The sequence below is a fragment of the Bactrocera tryoni genome, chromosome 4 (assembly GCF_016617805.1).
Source record: "Bactrocera tryoni isolate S06 chromosome 4, CSIRO_BtryS06_freeze2, whole genome shotgun sequence".
NCBI lineage: Eukaryota > Metazoa > Arthropoda > Insecta > Diptera > Tephritidae > Bactrocera > Bactrocera tryoni.
In genome coordinates this window covers 6,614,756-6,634,196 of record NC_052502.1, presented here as the reverse complement: position 1 = coordinate 6,634,196, position 19,441 = coordinate 6,614,756, and the positions used below count along the sequence as shown (strand labels likewise).

Here is a 19,441-nt window from a genome sequence, read left to right as displayed (position 1 = left end):
GCTTTGTTCTATTTGCTTTCACACAAGCGAGTCAAACTGAAAATGCGCTGGCTTAAACAGGATTAAATTCGCATTTACAATGAGGCGCTGTAGCCGTGTGAGAGCGAGTGTTAAAGAGTGTAAGTGTATGAGAGTGTGTGTGGTAAGGTGACTGCATTAAAAACGCAATAAAAAGCCGCTCACAGCAAATAAATTTTGCATAGCGATATGCGAGCAAATACATGTGGAAGTGGGCATATACAAATTATGTATGTGTATGTGAGTTTTATAGGTGATTGACACTGTTGGAATTGCTTTTGAGAATTTTTGTTAATTTTTTATGCCAAAGCTATAATTTCTTCGACAATAATATACAGTTTAAAGTCAATATATTATTTATTCTCGGAACTGCGAGTTTTTAGTTAAGAAATTCTCAAACTAAAGCTATATTTCCAATTAATGGGCTTCCACTGGTACTACAGCTACTACATATATACATAAGAGCAGCATCTATCGAGAATTTCTTTCTTCTTCCAAATTTCCTACTGGGTTGTTGCCACAAATGTCTGTAGTGTAAAAATCGTCATCATTCAACTGAGATTAAATGAAATATTCCAACAGCAACGGCTGAGTGCCAACAAGCAATGAATATTTTATGGCGTAAAATTTAAAATAGCAATACATCAGCAAGCGAAAAAGGATTAAAATGAACACAAATACATGTATACACGTGTTACAATGAAAAATGAATAATAAATAATGCCTAAGTAGAGAAAGAAATGCGGAGTTCGTGGCTAGGGCGGGGGGAAGCTGCTGGCTTTGAAGCGCGCTTTCGCTATTTAAATGGCGAAGGGAGAAAAAAAAAACAAATTTAAAATTTTTAACAATAAACGGTCATTATTAAAAAAAATGTGTAAGTCAAAATAATTTTTTTTTTAATATTTTTGTTTAAGAAAAGCGTGAACAAATTTTTTTTATTTTACATATTAGAAAAAAAATTAAATAATAATATTAAAAGTATTCAAAATTTCAGCATAAAATTATTATTTTATTAATATTTTCAAATTTTTATTAAAAATAAAAAATTATTTTTTTCTAATACGGACATTCTATAGTATATCTAGTATACTATATGACGTATATATTCCTCTTATTATATACATATGTGCCTGAAAAAATTTCTGCTATTTTTCTAAGCTTCAAGCTAATTTCCATGCCATCAACGCATGTTTGCATTTAAAGTACACAACTTTAGTACTGAATTTTGAATGATTTTTTGATTTTTTTCAAAAAGTTTCCAGCTCACTGGCATTTAATAAAAGGCAATTTAAATCAATTGACTGGCAATTCACAGTTAAATAAGCGAATCCGAAAAGCAATTGAAGGTCATCAAGCGCGACTGCCGAAATTCCAGCGAATTTGTGCGCGCTGCGCCGCACTTGCCGCAAGGCGGTGCATGAGAGAAACTTATTTGCAGAAATGGAAAAAGAATAAGTTTTTAATTTAATTTTAAATTGCTTAATTTAGGCAAATTGAATGCAACACAAATACGGAGAAAAACTGCAGTGTTGCGCAGAGGCAGCGTAGTTGCGAGCACGTGCTCATTGTGGCATGCCACATGCTAACGCTTGCCTGCGTCGCAAACATTGTAAAAGTGTGCCTGCTTTTAATTGACAAGAACTTTGCGGGGAGGGGGGTAAAAGGGGGGTAGTGCAACTTTTGTGCAAATTTATTTGACTAAATTTTTTCGCAGCATATTTTCTACTAATTTGGTCTTTGTAGCGCCACAACCTAATTACATTTTGGTTGTTCTACATGAAGCGTGTGCGAATTGTGTGCGCCAGCATTTGCAACATGACGACAAAGTGGCAACCAACTGCAATTGTACGCAACTCACATGGAAGTGCATACAAGCGCACACATGTGGCATTATATATATCAGTGTGTGTGTGTTTGTGTGCGTTGAGTGAATTATATAATTACGTACAAAGTTGGTTCTTCAGTTTTCATGTTAGCGTTGCAGCTCAGCAAGTTTTAAGTGTGTAACCAGGTTTTCTATTTGCATTGCAACTAATGTTGCCACAATTTGTTGCGCCTTTTTACATTTCCACGAGCGCACACACGCGCCAGCAAGCGTTTGAAAGTGTGTGAGTGCCTGCATACATTTTGTGACAACTTTAAGCGCTGTTGCAAGCTTGTAAAATTAATGGTAAAAAATTTATTAATTAAAAAATTGAATTTCTAATTTTTTATATTTTTAAATGAAATTAACTTTTAAAATGTTTTTTTTTTTTCAAAACTAAAATTTTAGTTTCCTCATAAGTTTTTGGCTTACTTTACAACTCACGTAAAAAGCTGAATATTTATAATGATTGCATTCGATTTTACCTGTAAATATAAAAAGAAAAATTAATTAGTTAATTTATAAAATTATATTTATTATTTTCAAAAATCTGTTTTTCAGTAATAGAGAAAATATACAAATAAAAATTGATTAACCAAAGAGCAAAAAAAAAATATTAATTTAAAAAAATTAAAAATTATAATTAATTAATTTAAAAAATTTAATCTATTATTTTCAAAACTTCAAATTTCGTTAATATAAAAAAAATTAAAAAAAAAAAAAACGAATTATAATTAAATAATTAAAAAAAAATAATTAACTAATTTAAAAAACTATACATTATTTAACATTTATTTTTCAATAATATTGAAATTATTAAAAGAAAAATTAATTAATTGAAGAAAAAAATTAATTAAATACTTTAAAAAATTAAATTTATACTTAATAAAAAGATTTTTATAATTAAAAAAAAAAAAATAAAAAGAAAAATAAGTTAATTAAAGAAGCAAAACTATTAATTAATTTATTTAAACAAACAGATTTATCATTTTCAAAAATTCTTTTCAATAAATTAGAAATTATATAAAGAAAGATTAATTAATTTAAGGAATTTAAAACAACATAATTTAAAAAACTAAATTTATAATTTTCAAACATTAATTTTTGAATAATATAAAAATTAAAGAAAGAAAATTAATTAATTAATGAAATTAAAAAAAAAATAATTAATTTTAATTTTTAAAATTAAATTATTTTTCAACAATATAAAAATATAAAACGAAATAATTATTATTCAAAAAAATTAAAAAAAATTATTACTTAATTTAAAAATTAATAAAAGATAATAAAAAATTTAATTAAACAATCTAAAAAATTAAATTTATAATTTTCAAAAATCAATTTTTTAATTACAAAGAAAATATAGAAATATATGAGTATTTGGAATATTAACTTTTTGCTGATTGCTTTTTTGCCGCCAATTGGCGCAACCCACTATTCTCCAAATTCGACTTTTTCCCCAAGTAAGACTCTCATCCAGACTTTCAATAAAATCCCATTTCTTCATTTCCTCACCCTCGCTTCCGAAACGGAAATTCACACTAAAATTTATGCTAATTCGCAGTTAATTTCTTGCAACAAATGCAAATTGCTGTCATTCTTCTCATACTTAAGACTTTCCCGACAACAGCAACTACATAAAGCTGCCACGCACATGAGAAAATTCCGCATTCGCTCTGCGACAAGCTGCGTAATAATTTCTAATTTATTTTATATTTTTTCCTTAATTCAAAATACACGCGAAAAACAAAATTAAACAACTACAAGAATAACTGTGCGACATTGAGGTGAATGGCAGTTGAAGCCGCTGTTAAAAGAGAGGCAGCAGCACTTTGGATAAAGCGTTCTCTCAACCCCGCCGAATCGCGTTCGCCACGCCAACGTCTTTTAAGACGCTGCGCTAATCGTTTTTATGCTTAGTTGCTGTTGTTGCTGCTGTTTTATTGTTGGCTGTGCGCTAGCTTTTAGGTTTTTGTTGTGCTCGTTGCTGTCAAGTTGACCTTCGTCGCCGCAGCCCATCCCTCCACGTCAACTGCGTCGTGCTTCAGGTGTTGATAAGACAAGGTAGTCGACTAACAACAACAACAAGCCCAAAAAATGAACCAATTTTAGTAGTGGCAGCAGCAAGTAAACGAAGACAACACAACAACAACGCAAAGAATTTCATTTATTAAGGCATGCAAATCGGCTCTTTATCGCACACGTGAAATTTCGGCAGCGGCGGCGCGGTGGCAAAGCAGGAATTTACAACGGAATTTGCATTAATTTTGGGAAAATTCAGTGCCAACGACAAGACGACAAAGCGGCACTGTGATACAGACAAGCGTTGGAGTAAATGACGATTTTTTTGTTTTGCATTTTCGGTTTTTCGTAGTTGGGGTTGAATGCCACGCAGCAAAGTCGGCAAGTCTGAGCGCGAGCGCTACCGGTACGGCTTTATTTTATTTACCTACCGCCCCTGCTGCTGATTTTTCGTTTCTGCTGGCAAAAAATTCCTAGCATGCCAGCATGGCTCTTGTGGTGGCGCTAACAAAGGCATTCACCGCTCAGCCGCCACTCAGCCAAACAGTGTGACACCCTCTACGTGTGAGCTTAGCTATGTCAAGCTGTCTAGTTTAGGCTTTTTCTAACGGTATCAGTTTTGAAACGGTTGAAGCAGCGCTTGCTTGGCATTAGCGGCTTGACAAATTTCGGGGTTTTGCACCCCTGTCTCTGTTTTGAGAGGTGTGTGTGTGTACTTTTGAGTTGCATGAAAGCGCTTTCAAGTGCGGTGGTTGATTTCAAGTATTTGTTGCTTTTCTTTAAATAATTCAATGGTTCTCTGTTTTGGCATATCAATGAGCATGCTACATTCTTTGCTGTGCCTCTTGGCAGGTGTTGCTAAGCCGCTTATTTGTAGCTTAATTCACGAATGTTTTGAAATGTTTTATTTTTTCATTGTTTGAATTGATTGACTTTTAAGGGTTTAGAAGGAATATAGAAATAATTCGAAAAGAAAATATTTAAAAATAATTAAATTTGATAAAATTAAAATTTTCGGACAAAAAAAATATTAAAACAAAAGTATCCAAAAAATTTAAAAAAAAAATTAAAATTTCTAAAAAAAAAATTTAAAATGTTTTTTTTTCAGAAATTTAGATTTTTTTTTAGAAATTTCTTAGATAATTCAATTTAATTTTTTTTCCAAATATTTTTTTTCGAAAATTTTTATTTTTAGAAGTTTAGATTTTGTTTTAAAATTGATTTAAAAATTTAAGTTTAAAAATTTAAATTTAAAATTTTTTAATTTAATTTTTTAAATTTTTTAACGTTTTTTAGAAGTTTAGAGAGTTTTTAATTAAATATTTATATTTTTTAGGAAAAGCAAAAAAAATTTTTGTAGAAATTTTTACAAAACATATAAAAGATTAAAAAAAAAATTTATGTATAAAAATTGTAACTTTCTTCGTGGTTTTTATTTTTTTTAAATATTTTCAATCAATTTTTTAATTTTTTTCATTTTAATTTTTTTTTTTCATTTTTATTTTTTATATTTACAATTTTTTATGCTCTTCATGCTAGTTATGTCATTTAAATATTCATATTTATTTTCTACTTCATATCAAGTAATAAAAGCAAATAAGCCTTATATGTAGTCAGGTGACAATAACATTACACCAAAAACGGAAGTTGGGGCAGCAGTAAAAAATATGAAAAATGACCAAATTAAAATTCGAATCTATTTAAATAAATTTACTTACTTCTAACTAAAACCACACGCGCTTTTTATTGTTTTTGGTTTAACGTATATTTAAACGGTACAACGTGCTTGTGCCACACGCAGTTGCACTGTGCAACAAAAGCACGTAGAAAGTTGGCAGCAAGACATTTGACTTCCGCTGCAAGAAAAGTGCTTCCAAAACGGAAATACCACAAATGGCGTTAATAACGGGTTGCCTTTAAACTACAGCAAAGCCATGAGCATGTAGAGCCAATATATGTATGCTTGCCAGAGTTCGCCACCCTAAAGAGCTGCAGAAACGTTATTTGAATGGGGTTTGCAAAAATATCGTAAAAAGAAAACGCAAGAGAGCAGTTATGCTTAAATAATGATTATGAAGCTTCATTTTGTTGCTGTTGTTGTGGTAAGTAATTTCGTAGCAACACTATTACCTATTCAGCTATGCGAGGAGCGTTTCCAACGAAACTAAGAACAGCTCGCGAGTGAAAAAACACCATAATTAAGTTATGGATGCGTGTGCTACCATTGTTTGATTAAAAGAAATAGTAATAACAACAATAAAAGTAAATAAAAATGCGGCACACAAGCCCCACACTACTTCATAGTGCTTAATAGATGAACTACCTAGACTGCCGCCCCCCTCTGCCGCGCTGCTGTAACAAGTATTTGTAGGTAATCATACATTCCCGACACGTACAAGCTGAATATAATTTTATGCTTCGCATTATGACAACCAAACGTCGGTAATAATCATACAAAGATATGACAATAATCATGTTGCCGCTGCCGCAACACGCCGCGGACTGCGCGCACAGTGGCCACGGCCCTAGCAAATGGCTGCTTTACTGGCTTTTATGGCGCTACAAAATAGCAGACAACAAAGCAGCAACAACAACAACACAACCAGCTAAGCAATGGCTTTTGTGGCAGTTAAAATGCAATGTTTGTTATTAAAAAGTACTAAGATCCGTCTGTCCGCCGCTTCACTCGTCGTCGCTCGTCACTTCTTTCTGCTTGCCATCTGAGATCGAAGCATGCAACAGTAGTGCGCTACTTTTTCTAGTCACTACAACCCATGCTGACTGACTAATCACACACACATACACAGGCGCGAGCGCGCGTGGAGAAATGTTCAAAGCCACCGTCGCACGAAGCGCAGCTCATGGAATATGATTATTAAAAGGCCAACAAAACGCGTGCTCATACGATTTCTGATAAGTTTTTGTACGTTTACGACATGCTTAGATAGATAACGAATGGGGAGAACAATAAAAGCAATGAGAATCAGGCAAACAAAGCCATGAAAATATTGTGGATAAATACAAATATCGAACGCACGAATACACCCATAGAGTCCGTCCGCATGGATAGCGTATTGGGTTATTTTTATTTTCATCTATTTTCTTGTATTTTTTATAATTTTTTGTTTGTGCTATTTTTGGACTACCAAGCGCTTCTGAATGGCGAGTAGCCATATGCTTTGGCTACACGTTCGAGAACGCTGTCCACAGTGCGGCATAATAATGAGTCTTTTTTGTTATTTAGTTTTCATATTGGCTTTTTTCTAAAGTCAGTTGTATTGTCATAACAAAAATCATTATAATAAAAAGAATAATAATAATTTTAATGGTAATGCAATCGTTTATTGATTGTTCGTACAGGACTATAATGTACAGTAAATGCATCTGGGAGTGTGCTTGAGTAAACTGCAAGGGTATATGTGCTTCGGGAAATGAGGAAAGGTTTTCATACAAGTATAGTACAAAGAAGAAAATATTAAATCGAAAGGAGTTTGCAGACCTTAGAGCACGTTCTACTATAACAAACAATCCCCAGTCATTGAAAGTTTAACTTGTGCAATTTTATACTCGTCAATATACAGAAAACTCTCATACACTTTCCTTAAGAGGTTACATGGGTTTCCTCGGCTAAATAACAGCCTCTCTTCAACAAATTTTTTCTCATATAAAAATTAAATATTTTATTAGAATTTTTTATTGTTACAAAAATACACAATTAATAAAGAAATTCTGAATTTTTTGAAAAAAATATTTAAAACTCGACATATCCGGTGACCTCTCGGAATAAAGTTGTGCCCGCGTGAAAAAATAAGTTTTTAGTTAAAACCTTAACTTTAAACATGAACGTAGGAAAAAAATAGCTGACAATTGGATTTCTGGCAAACATTTTTACAAAAAAAAACTAAAATTTCAGTAAAATTTTGCGACATTTTTTTTTCAAATACTTGTAATCGATCCTTTGTCCAGGTTTTTAAGAACGTTATCTCAAAGACCTGTGTAAAATTTCATGAAGATCGGTTGAGTACTTCTCGAGTAATCTTGCCAATCGACTTAAAAAACACAGTTTCGAGAAAAACGCTTTTAAAGATGGCGCACTTAGCCTAGCTAGCCTCGAGCGCACAAGTTCTCGAGGCTGTATCTCCGAGACTATTACTTGGATCAACTAGCAAATTTAGGACAATATTCTAAAAGTTTTGTGGTATTTAATAAGCAAAAAAATTAGATTTTTTTGAAGTTAGCTATTTTTTTTTTCTTGAAAACAATATATTTTCGTAAACACCAAAAAAGTAGTATTTGGGAAGAAAAGTTCCTTATGTTAAACTCCGAGTTTATGAGTAGCAAATAATCCTGGATCGGACATACTTTGGCTGTAAACGATATAAGTATCTTCGCAAACACTAAACATATAGTGTTCAGAGTGAGTTCATGGAAGAATTTAATACATTAAACTCCGTGTTTATGAGCAGTGTTTAATGATTAAATTGGAAATGTTCAATAAATTCCAGTTTCCGATACAATTTGCACATACTGAACAAAAAACAGAAACTTTCTCAGAACAGAAATGAAGCATTTTCGAATATGTCCAGTAAAGCCGCACACAGGTTGGATAAATAGTGTTTGATGAAAATTTTGGATTCTTTAATCAATATATGTATACTAAATTGAAAAAAAAAATTACGTAACTTCACTGTTTATAAGTTCACAGTCGAAGAAAAAGCGATGAAATAGAAACCACTAAAATTGAAACAAAATTTTGAATTTTAGTTATAAAATGGTTACATACTGGTTATATATTGACTATATATTGGTTATTAATTGGCTATATATGGGTTATATATTGGTTATAACTGAGAGCGGAAGCTGCAAATTTTATGCTACATATATATAATATGATGTAGTGAATCGTAAGCAATTATAAACTCAATGTTCTTTGGCATTTTTGGTGATGATATGTAGCTATCGTTTCATATTTACATCGATGATAAGTCCACCAACTACGGTTAATACTACAAGTATGCCACCATTTGCTAAATTAGCGATTCCAGTTATAATTGCAATTAACGGTTACTTCAAAGCGGAGAAAATCTATTTTTTTTAACATAAAAATCAATTTTGTCTGCTTTAATGATTTTTATTAAAATTTCGAGCAGTTGCAATAAATTGGCGAAAAAATGCAACAACAAAAAGCCGACGCTTTATTCAACTGACAAAATGCCCTACTTATTATGCATTAAAAAGTTATTATTATTATTTTCTCAATATAACCTGCCAAACTACAGAGCTTTAGTTTACATATATTAACATATATTTTTGTATGTGTATGTTGCACGTGTACTACAAGCATATTTCGCGCTTTCGGCAATGGCTGCATGGAATTTATTTTAATTTTCAGCTTGATCGCATTTTAATTGTTATACCGTGCATGTGTGCTTGCACGTAAGAAGTTTTTCTAGCGTGATTTTCTCGCATTGCTTTTTGTTTTCCGAAATCGCGTTGTGCTGCATTTTTAAGGGAACTCGCCACAGCCGCCGTTGAAATGGATTTCCGCTCGCAGTTGATTATTTTATATTCTGCTTTACCTTGTTTTTCATATCCGCGTAATTTCGTGCACATATTTACAAATTACGTATGTAAGTGTACTAGTTACTAGGTGTACTACTTTAAGTATAAACGATATGTACATATGTATTGCTGGTCGCGAGCACATCGATGCTGCAGCGCGCAGTGCAAATATTGCTTGACTGTAACTCCTCACTGCTCCTGCACCTATGCCACACACACGCATTTTGGCCCGCGGCATGCAAAAGTGTGGCACGCGATTTTCGCAGAAGATGCCACGCTTGGTTTTACTGCTACTACGCATGCCGCCACGATGCATATTTCAGCAATGATGCTTCATTTTAAGCGCATTTTCCTTTTTAATGCCAATCTCATTGCCGTTTATTATGCTCGTTTTCCCGATTTTAATTTCGCCTTACTTTTACGCTATAAAAAAGCGAAGCTGCGTGCGCGAAAAATGCTGTGGCAAGCAGGTCGCTGGTGGGCGTTGAATAAATGATTAAACAGTCGTATGCAGAGTGGATAATTTTATGATTTTTTTCTTAATTTTCACCACACATTTTCCCCGGCTAATGAGCATACAGAGGAACCTTTAAATTTTATTTGTACCCTTGCTGAATTAGCGCTCGTTCGGCTAATGAGTGCTGTGCGAAAGTGTGTCTGAGGTCGGCGGCAGTGGTGTGTGAGGCCAAAAGCTTAGAAAGAAATCAAATAAAATAGTCCAATAAATAAAAATAAAATAACTTGACAAATGCTGTTGAACAGCGGGTGTTGATGCGCACAATTCTCACACCAGCAACGCAGGCCGCCTACGCATTTTGTAAAGAACTAAGTATATCAGTGACGAGCGGAAAAATTGCAGAAGTCAAGGAGTGAAAGATTTGCAAAAGAATGAAATAAATGGTTTGTGGAACAAATGCCAATTTAATTATTAAAATAATTAAAAAAATATATACACTTTCATTGCTAGACAATAAATTTCTGTGAAATGTTGAGAAAAATGTGTTTCCATTCGAAAAACGAATAATGCGATTTTAAAGCTCTAACTATAATTTTAAAACTCTATGGTAATTCTAAAAATTCTAAAAAAAAATTCTAACGGTACTTTTCCTACTATTGCAGGTAGTAAGCGGAATACTCTTAAAATAGTGTTTTGTTGCTATAAAGACATAATGTATATAATAATAATTTAAATATTTAGTGTTTTTAATTTTTTTTCATTTTAATTTTTCTAATTATTATTTTATTTTATTTTTATTATTATTTTTTCTTCTAAGCATTAATAAAAAATTATAGTTCTGTGTTACCAGCATACTGCACACCACTGTAGCCACTGCCAGCTTTGGCCATCTTGCCAACTATGCCAGCAGCTCGTGGGCGTCCTCCATTTACTTGTTTTTATGTTTCGCTTATTTCTTTTTTGTCTATTTATATATATTTTATTACAATCACCGCTAGTGGCAAGCAACAAATAAGCAGCCAATAAATTATAAGCAAATGTTAAGTGATTTCAAATTTAATTTTTCGCTGTTCACTCAACGTAATTTGCTAATGTGTGTTTGCTCTTGTTGTCGTAAAAAACATGCCTTTGATATATCGTTAATAATACTATATTTTGATTAAGCATAAAGCGCTCTTAATATTTCTAGTAAATAAGGGATTTTAGCTGTTGACCCCGCGCTATTTTCTGGTCATAACTCTTTGTTGACCTTTCTTCGATTTTTATTGTGAAGTTATTATATTTATTATAATCTTGTCACGTCTTTGATGGCTTCAAGATGATAAATATTTAATAATATATGATATTTGAAAAGATTTTGAGGTTAAGCCTGTTGGCAGCTTGAGTGCTTAACAGCAATAAAAATAATAATTTATATTTTCGTATATTTTTTTTTTTTAATTTTTACATATTTTTAAATCTTTTTAAATTTTTTTTACATATTTTTTAATATTTTATGTCCGATCTCTAAAAATAGTTAATTTGGCAGCACTTAAACTCGACCTAACGGTATTTTATTCATTTTTAATATATGAAAGTTGAGTGAAACTCACTGTGTTTCCCTCGCGAGTTTGTCCACTCGGCATTTTCATTCCCCGAATGCCAAAAGCGACTGCAGAACTCTCATGCCACTAAACGCACATGTGATTAATTACACACACATTTACACTCAGACATATGTGAATGTGAGAGTTTGAACTTTTCAGCAACCAGTATGAGTGTGCGCTTAATTGGCTTCTTCCGCAGCAGCAGCGCAAATCAAAGGCAACTCTAGTTAAGTGCAACCAAAAAAAAAAATAAAGTCTTCGAGTCATTATAGATTTTTAAATTTATGCAGAACACAAACTATTTACAATTTTCATTTAATTTTCAACGTCCGACGGCAATGTTGGCGCACCCGAACGACATGTTAATCACATGTGGCAGGCAACAAACTTCGCATTCGTAATGTTGCATATGCGCTCAGGCGTTGGAGTGGCAAGCAACCAGTTGGGCAGCAGTTTCCTTTCCATTTCGTTGAGTTTTTTCCGCTGCCGTTGCCGCCTTGTGCTTGCGAATAGGCAAATGCACTACCTCCTGCTGCGGCGCGCATTATGATGAATGCATGCATTGCTCGATTTTTTTTTTTAGAATTTTTTCTGCAAAACTTTTTTCTTCGTGCGCGCTGCCAGCGAGCTAAATCGAAGCGCAGACTTGGCGTTGCCGGCGTGGATATTTGCTTGTTCGTGTCCGTTGTGTCTACTTTTTCAATTTACGCATTGCGAAATGAATTCACGCCGTGCCACATGCACATGTTGCACATAGACACATGGCAACGTACGACTCTCGGAGTGTACTTTAAATAAAGTTAATTTTCATAAGAAAATAGCAAAATATACAAGAGCGCGGAGGGTTGGCTGTAATAGGCTTATGCGGCATTGTGTTGTTGTTGTTGTTGACGTTTTGTTCTCAGCGCTGATGAGCCGCACCTTTTTGCTTGCCACTTGACAGGCATGAAAGTCGCAATAAAGTCCAAGATTATGTATTGCAACGTGGATTGCTTGGGTAATAAGCAAATTATATGCAAATAATTGTTTGTATGTGTGTGTTTGAGTCTGGTTGAGTATGCGCGCGATTATAGCAAACACATAAAATAATAATTTTGAGATAATTTTGTTGTTGCGGTAACTATTAAAGGCATAAAAGGTAGGTTGTTCAAATTGATTCGTATTCTTCGAGTTTCGATGCTATTTTTGTGGCAACAACGTGTTGCAACATTTCTTAGTTTAATTTTTATTGTCGTAGTGGCAATTTATTATGTACTTCTATGTGATTTATATTAAATTTTCTAACACAGAAGGCAAAAATGTTAACAAACAGACATTTATGCAACAAAAAGTGTCAGAAAAAATTGACAAATCGCAACCCAAAAATTGCTTTAAAAACCTTGTGTACCCATTTTCATTTCCACAACTGTCAATTGTCATTTTCAAATACTATCCCTCAATATTTTTATCCCGCGCGCTGCTTGCCACAATCAGCTGCACTATTGCGCGCCTTTCCGCACAATTAAATTCGCTAATGTGTTTGCTTTGAACTCAAAATGGCTTTTCAATTGCAATTTGCATGCTGCCATTAACACTTCAGCAGCGTCAACATCAATGTCATCGGCATCATCATCATCAACAGCATCATAATTAACAGTTCAATGCCTGATTTAATTTTTTGTTGTTGCAACATGCAAAAGTGCAGCAGCATAAGGCTGCAAGGCAATCCGTTTTTGCCACTAAAATGTCCTTGAGCCACATATGTGCACACACATGCCACATAGCTGGTGGGGCAACATTAGCGTGAGGGTGCAAAAGCGCGCTATTATATGTGCTGCAACAAACATTGTGGCGCGTAATTTCCAATTACGCCCGCTGAAGTGCGCACTTTAAAATGCCAGCGTAAAAAATTTATGGCTTTGCAGCGCAAATGTTGCATATGATTTCATGCAACCAGCGTCAGCGTCAGCGGCATGTTGTACGCTTTCGAGTGCAGTGCAAACACAAATACGCTGCGGGTGGCAAAAAGTTGCTGATGAGTTTGCGAAAAAAAGCTTGAAATTAAAAAATGTTGCATGAAAGTTATGAAAAAATTTTGTTGAAATGCAAGAAGCGCAGCAATTTTTATTTAGAAGTTTTGCAATTAGTTTGTGTAAGTGTTGTAGTGGGGGCAAAAGAAGGTATAGGTATAGGCGTACAGACTTGAGGGACAAATTGGACTCATTATTTTTTTTTATAATTTTTTTTAATTTTTTTTTTAATTATTATTGATTATTTTTGTATTATTTGCTTGCCATTAATCATTTCATTTGCTCTTCGAATTTTTACAATTTATTTTTCTTGAAAAAATTTTAATATTTCCTCACAGCTTTATTTACTTATGATTAATTATAATTTATTATGTTTATTTGCGTACGATATTTACAGTTATCTCGCGTCAGTTGGCACTGTCGATTAATTTATAATGTCGCCTAAGCACACACAGCCATTTATCTAAGCATTTCGCACCGTGTGGCACGTACTGCGCTCTGCCACATTGAGCGCTCAAGGCGTTTGGAAGTATTTGTTTGTTCAGAAAACGATATTGAGACAAAGCGGCAGCAATAATTTCACAGTTATGCATGAGCACAAACATCTTCGTGCCTCTGTGTGAGTGTGCGTGTGTGCTTAGTAGGAAGTCTCAGCGAAACGAAGGCAAATAGCTTTGGATCGCAATGCAAACTAGCAAACTGCGGAGCAAATCAAACAAGCAGTCAGGCAGATAGTCAAAGCAGCAACTGAAAGTCAAACAAGTGCACCAACATGACAACAACCAACTGATAGCAACCGCTCACCAGTCAATCAGACAAAACGACTTTCGTCAGCCTGAACGCTCGCTTTGCGCTCACTTTCGACACATTTCCAGCTGTACTGCTAGTGATAGCAGAGCAAGCAATCAAAGTGCAATGTACAAACTGCTTGCTGCAGCAGCGGCAACAAGCCAGTTGACACCAATATACATAGATATGTATGTGTGCGTGTGCTGGTGTGCCAAATATGCGCTGGTGCGCCTAAATAAATAATCATGTGAACAAATAAATTTGTAAATTTATGAGCTGCCATGCATGCGTGTGTGTGTGTGTGCGTGCGACAAATCAAATATTGTGCTGCCAACAAATACGAAGTTCACAAAAATATTAAGCGTTGACTTACTAGTACGAAAGTGATTACACGAAGGCATACACTTATAGACACACACACACTGACACCTACATGTACATATAGATATATATATGTATATATTTATTGCAGCTTAATATTTTAGCTTGCTGACAGCGCGTTGTCGACAAATTACATACGAAATCATTAAGTAATTACAACAACAGCAACAAAAAATTATTATTTTTCGACAACAGTAAACTTGTAATTACAAAACAACAACAGAAGTCAGCTATTTAGTCATTATAAGCATGAAATATGTGTAGTTGCAACATGCAGTATGTGTGTTTGTTTTTCTAAAGGCGCTATTTTTGCTGTCATAAACTAAGTGCTGGCTTGGGAAATCGATAAGACGCCTATTGCACGTGGTCAGGGGTCAATAAAAAGGGCTGAAAATTCTAAATTTGTTCCGTAAAAGTGAGTGTTAAGTTTACACCGTTTTGCTGTTGTTTGTGTGAAGTGTTACATAGTTGTTGATACGCAGAAGTCGAGCAACATTTTTGTTGCATAAGTCAAAGCGATAACAATATAGGCATAGGTTGTTTGGGTTCACTGGAGTGGCAAGGGAACGTGGCACAAAAAGTGATTTCGATGACTTGCCACAGCCGATAGCATTAATTTTAGCAACAATTAGTCTAATTAGACTACTTACTACCAGTTTAGCTTAATTTGACTATATTTGTGGCAACATGTGCACATACTGAGACATATCCAAAGTGTAGAGAATTTATCACAGAAACTTTACTCAAGTTGATTGCCTGCAATATCAGCAATTACTCGCCATTAATGATAACACACAACAACAACAGCAAAAATTCGCCATGCAACATTAGTGAAAACTATCTTCATAACCAAAAACCCCATCAGCAGATATTGTGTAATTTCGAAAAAAGCATTTTCGAAATGGCAACTTCAGCTAGGGTTGCTTAGTAGCGTGCTCATTAGCACAAATAATAAAGACCCCCCTTCCCAGAGGCACTTAGCGTTATTTTTTATATTTTAGATATTTTTTACAATTTTATGGCGGAGGGGAGCTGCTGCATACGAGCAAACATTTATGAGTTGGATATAAAAATAAAATAGAGTGGAGCAAATAAGTGACTGCAACCGTTAGAATTGCGCTTGCTAGCAACATTGCGGGCGATACGCGAGCGTGCTATCAGCGGCAGCGGCGAAAAGCAAGCGGTTGCACGGGTGGCAGTCAGTGAACTCACTGTGCCGCGTTACTACAGCGTGTAGTGGTGCATGTTGTTGTACTTTTATGATTATTGCTGCTTTTGTTGTGTGATAAAACACTGATAAGCGCGCTGGCGGGCAGGCAGTAAAAGTTGTTGTTGTTGTTGCCATCGCATATAAATTATTTATTTATTTCGGTGTGTAATTTGCCACATGCGGTTTTATTGCGTATCAGCAACATAGTAATAAACTTGTAAAACAATTATTCGAAATTCTTCAATAAAATAACTGAGACAGAATTTTTTAAAAATTACGAAATTTTCATTTCTTAAATGTTTCTTTAGCAAAGGCATTAGAGCTTTTTGGCCACGATATAATGCTTACGACGAAACTTGCAAATTTATTATGCCACATCATAAAAATTATTGTATTTCAAATTGTAATATGAGTTTTATTACAAATTCGCACACAAACACACACATACAAACACATATATATGCAAAGTCATGAAGGTGTAGTTCGCTAGCTCGCCTGTGGTTTTATTGGCGAAGGGACATTCTACTGCCTGCCTGCCTGTCTAGCTTCCTAGCAGCCTTCGCTTGCCATTTGAGTCGCTTGCCGCGCTTGCCACAGAGCGAATTTTTATGTGTTGCTGCTTCTCTTGTTTCAGTTTTTATGATTGTGTAGCGCTTGTTGACTTGACACCAACGTGTATATTTAATTTTTATGATTTTCATAATCAACTTTGTGGTTGCTTTTGTTACCGGAATTATGTATGTGGCACCTACAGTGCTGTCAAATGGCCATGAACGTAGATGAGGGCGTAATTTTAATTGTTTTTACGGCGAATCATACATATTTATGCTGTGTGCTTGTGTTGGTATGCCGTTGAGAGTTGGCTGTAATAGCGACAACAACAAAAACGCTGTAAATTTTATTTAATAACTCAAGCTCAGGATGTTGCAAGAGCGCATAATTTAATTGAAAATTGTGTGTTGCATAGCATTTTGTATTGGGTGTTGATTTATAACGGTTTTTGGACCTATGTAACTGTGTGTGTAGGTGTTACTTGCTTTATTTTCATTTGCTTTTGCAATGAAATTCATTTTGTTTTCAGGCTCGTTAACAGCTTGACAGCTTTTTCAACCATCAATTGCTGGTTGTTGCAGCAAATGTGGAAAATTTTTGTTGCAAGTTAAGGCAATTTTAAATCATTGAAACAAAAATTCAACTGAAAAGCAATACGAAACAATTATTATTTTTGCAGAAATTAAAAAAAAAATTATTTAGTTTTAGTTACTTGCAACAATTGGATTTTTGTATTAAAATAAAAAATTAAGTTCACTTATACCGTGAATTGGAGAACAATTAAAGCTTGTGAAGATTTTTTGTATAAAATTTCAATTCTAATTTTTCTTGTTTTCAAGCTATTCTTCGATATGTAATTTCTTAGAGATTTTCTCTTGAACATTTGCTTTGAAAAAATTTTAAAATATTTTAATTTTAAAACTATTAATGGTTTCATTGAAAAACAATTCTAAATTATTTATTTTCACACACCGATTCAGTAAAATTTTTTAAAAATTTTTTTACTGAAATTTTAATTTCGTCTCAACATTTTCAAAACTCTCTCTGTCTAAACGCCAATCACAGGCAATTTAAGGTGATTGAATTAGAATACTCTCAAGAGACCTACAAGCACACAATTACTTCATACATAACCAAAGCTGCCACACAGCATGAAGCGTCTTTAACGTGCCTCCTTATTTACTTAAGTATTCCAAACCTTATCTTCGCGGCACAAATGCAACAACAATACCTTCATACATCGATTCGCATTGATTTCTTTAAATACCATTGCGGTGCGCTGATAAATAGGCTTTTATGATTTGCCGCCACAAAGCTGAAAGCTGGCTTCAAGCAGGCACAAAGCTTGCGAAAAGCGACCGGGCCACGCATTGCGGCCCATTCAAATGTCAAATGTCATGTCAGTCAGTGGCGACAGCTAACTAAGGAAAAGGAAGCTTCAGCGTAGCACAAAATGAAAACAAGAAAGTGAAAAAATTGCCTGCTTGCCGGGTCTTACACACTGCCATTTGGCACATCTTGTCACTCGCTCGGTGCTGTGCGCTGCGCTGGAGCTGCCTCTGTTATCTGTCATCTGTTCTGTGCCCACAAGGTTGATATATTATATACCCTATGTTATGTAATTGCTGGTACGAGCTTCTGTTTCCCTTAAATGGTAGATTTACAGGGTTTTTTACGATATACCCTTCACGCATGAAAAGCACCGATGTAGAAAAAAATTAAACTGATTTCCAATCTGACTTCTCAGCGTTACTTCAGTGCTATAGATTTTTCGTTATATACATTATCTTTATATACGTTTCAAAGCCTTCCAGTGAAGCCCCGCAATCACTAACTCTTTCCTTTCAGTGTTTTTTAAGCACTTATGTTTGAACCCCTTTCTACGATTTTCCATATTATTTTACTTTGAGCCTTGCAGCTCTGTTATACTCTATTTTGCTTTAGTTCCCTTAAGCTAAGCTATCGCGCTTTCTATTTTATGCAAGCATTTTTTTGATTTTTTCATTTTGCTTTTTGTGCCCTATCATCGTCGTGCGGAACTCACCTTTTGATAGCAACTTTGGCGGCATCTGAAGAGATCCTTGGAGCCCACTGCTTGCGCGTTTATAAATCCAAGCAGCGTTGTGACAGTGAATGCCATCATTAGGGTGGAGTTGAGTTCCTTTTTGCTGGACATTTTATTTGTTTTTCCTTTGTGTTTTTGCTGTGCTTATAATTGGTTTGATTATTTTGCTTTGTATGCAGTTTTTCTTGCGGATTCTACTTGTTTGCACTTTATAGGATTTTGAACTGATTTTGCTTTCTTAGGATACAAGATTTTAACACTCGGAATATATTCACTTTGCACTTTTTAGTTGAACTTTTTTGTACTTCGCACTTTCTTTCAAAATTTTAATGAAATGTCATTCGAAAATGAGGTTGGATAAAATTTTTCAAAACTCAAGTTGCCAGTTTTATACTCAAAGTCGAATATTATTCGATTTTCTTGTAGATTGTTTTGAATTTATGTCATCAATCTTAGTAAATCTTCTTTGAATCGGACATATCTTTAATTTTTTTCTTTTCAAATTTTGTTTATCCAATTAGTTTCGGGTATGTTTTTGAGTTATGAAGACGCCCAATTCTTGCCACTGTTTTCCAAAAAAAAATATTTTTTAAAATTTCGTTATTTTCACTTTGTCAAATAATTTTTTTAATAATTTCAGACAATATGCATAACACACTTTAATTATTTTCGAGGCTTAAATTTTGTATTTCAACCAATTTCATATCTACAATCTTCGAAATCGGAAAATTGTCAACTGTTTTCAAACAACACTTTGTCGCAAATACATTTTGCCGTCGCTAAAGCATTTGCCGCGCACGTTCAGATACGTTCGAAACTCGTCGCAATTGCTTGGTAGCTTTGTAAGTCTCTCGACTGGCTATGTGAAAACACGCTTTTCCTCTACGCTCGGCACGTAAAATACGACGACAAATAATTCCGTAGCA

At 34.2% G+C, this 19,441-nt stretch overlaps 1 protein-coding gene across 2 annotated transcripts in view; it reads right to left on the bottom strand.

Moving 5' to 3' along the window:
• The window catches only part of LOC120775870, a 62,011-nt gene extending 42,865 nt beyond the window's left edge, over nt 1–19,146 (bottom strand). For both annotated transcript variants that reach the window (XM_040106240.1, XM_040106241.1), the window contains exon 1: nt 18,495–19,146. In XM_040106240.1, the coding sequence (XP_039962174.1) occupies nt 18,495–18,626 (132 nt within the window). In that variant the 5' untranslated portion in view covers nt 18,627–19,146. The remainder of the gene's footprint in view (nt 1–18,494) is intronic.
• Between the last annotated feature and the right edge of the window lie 295 nt (nt 19,147–19,441).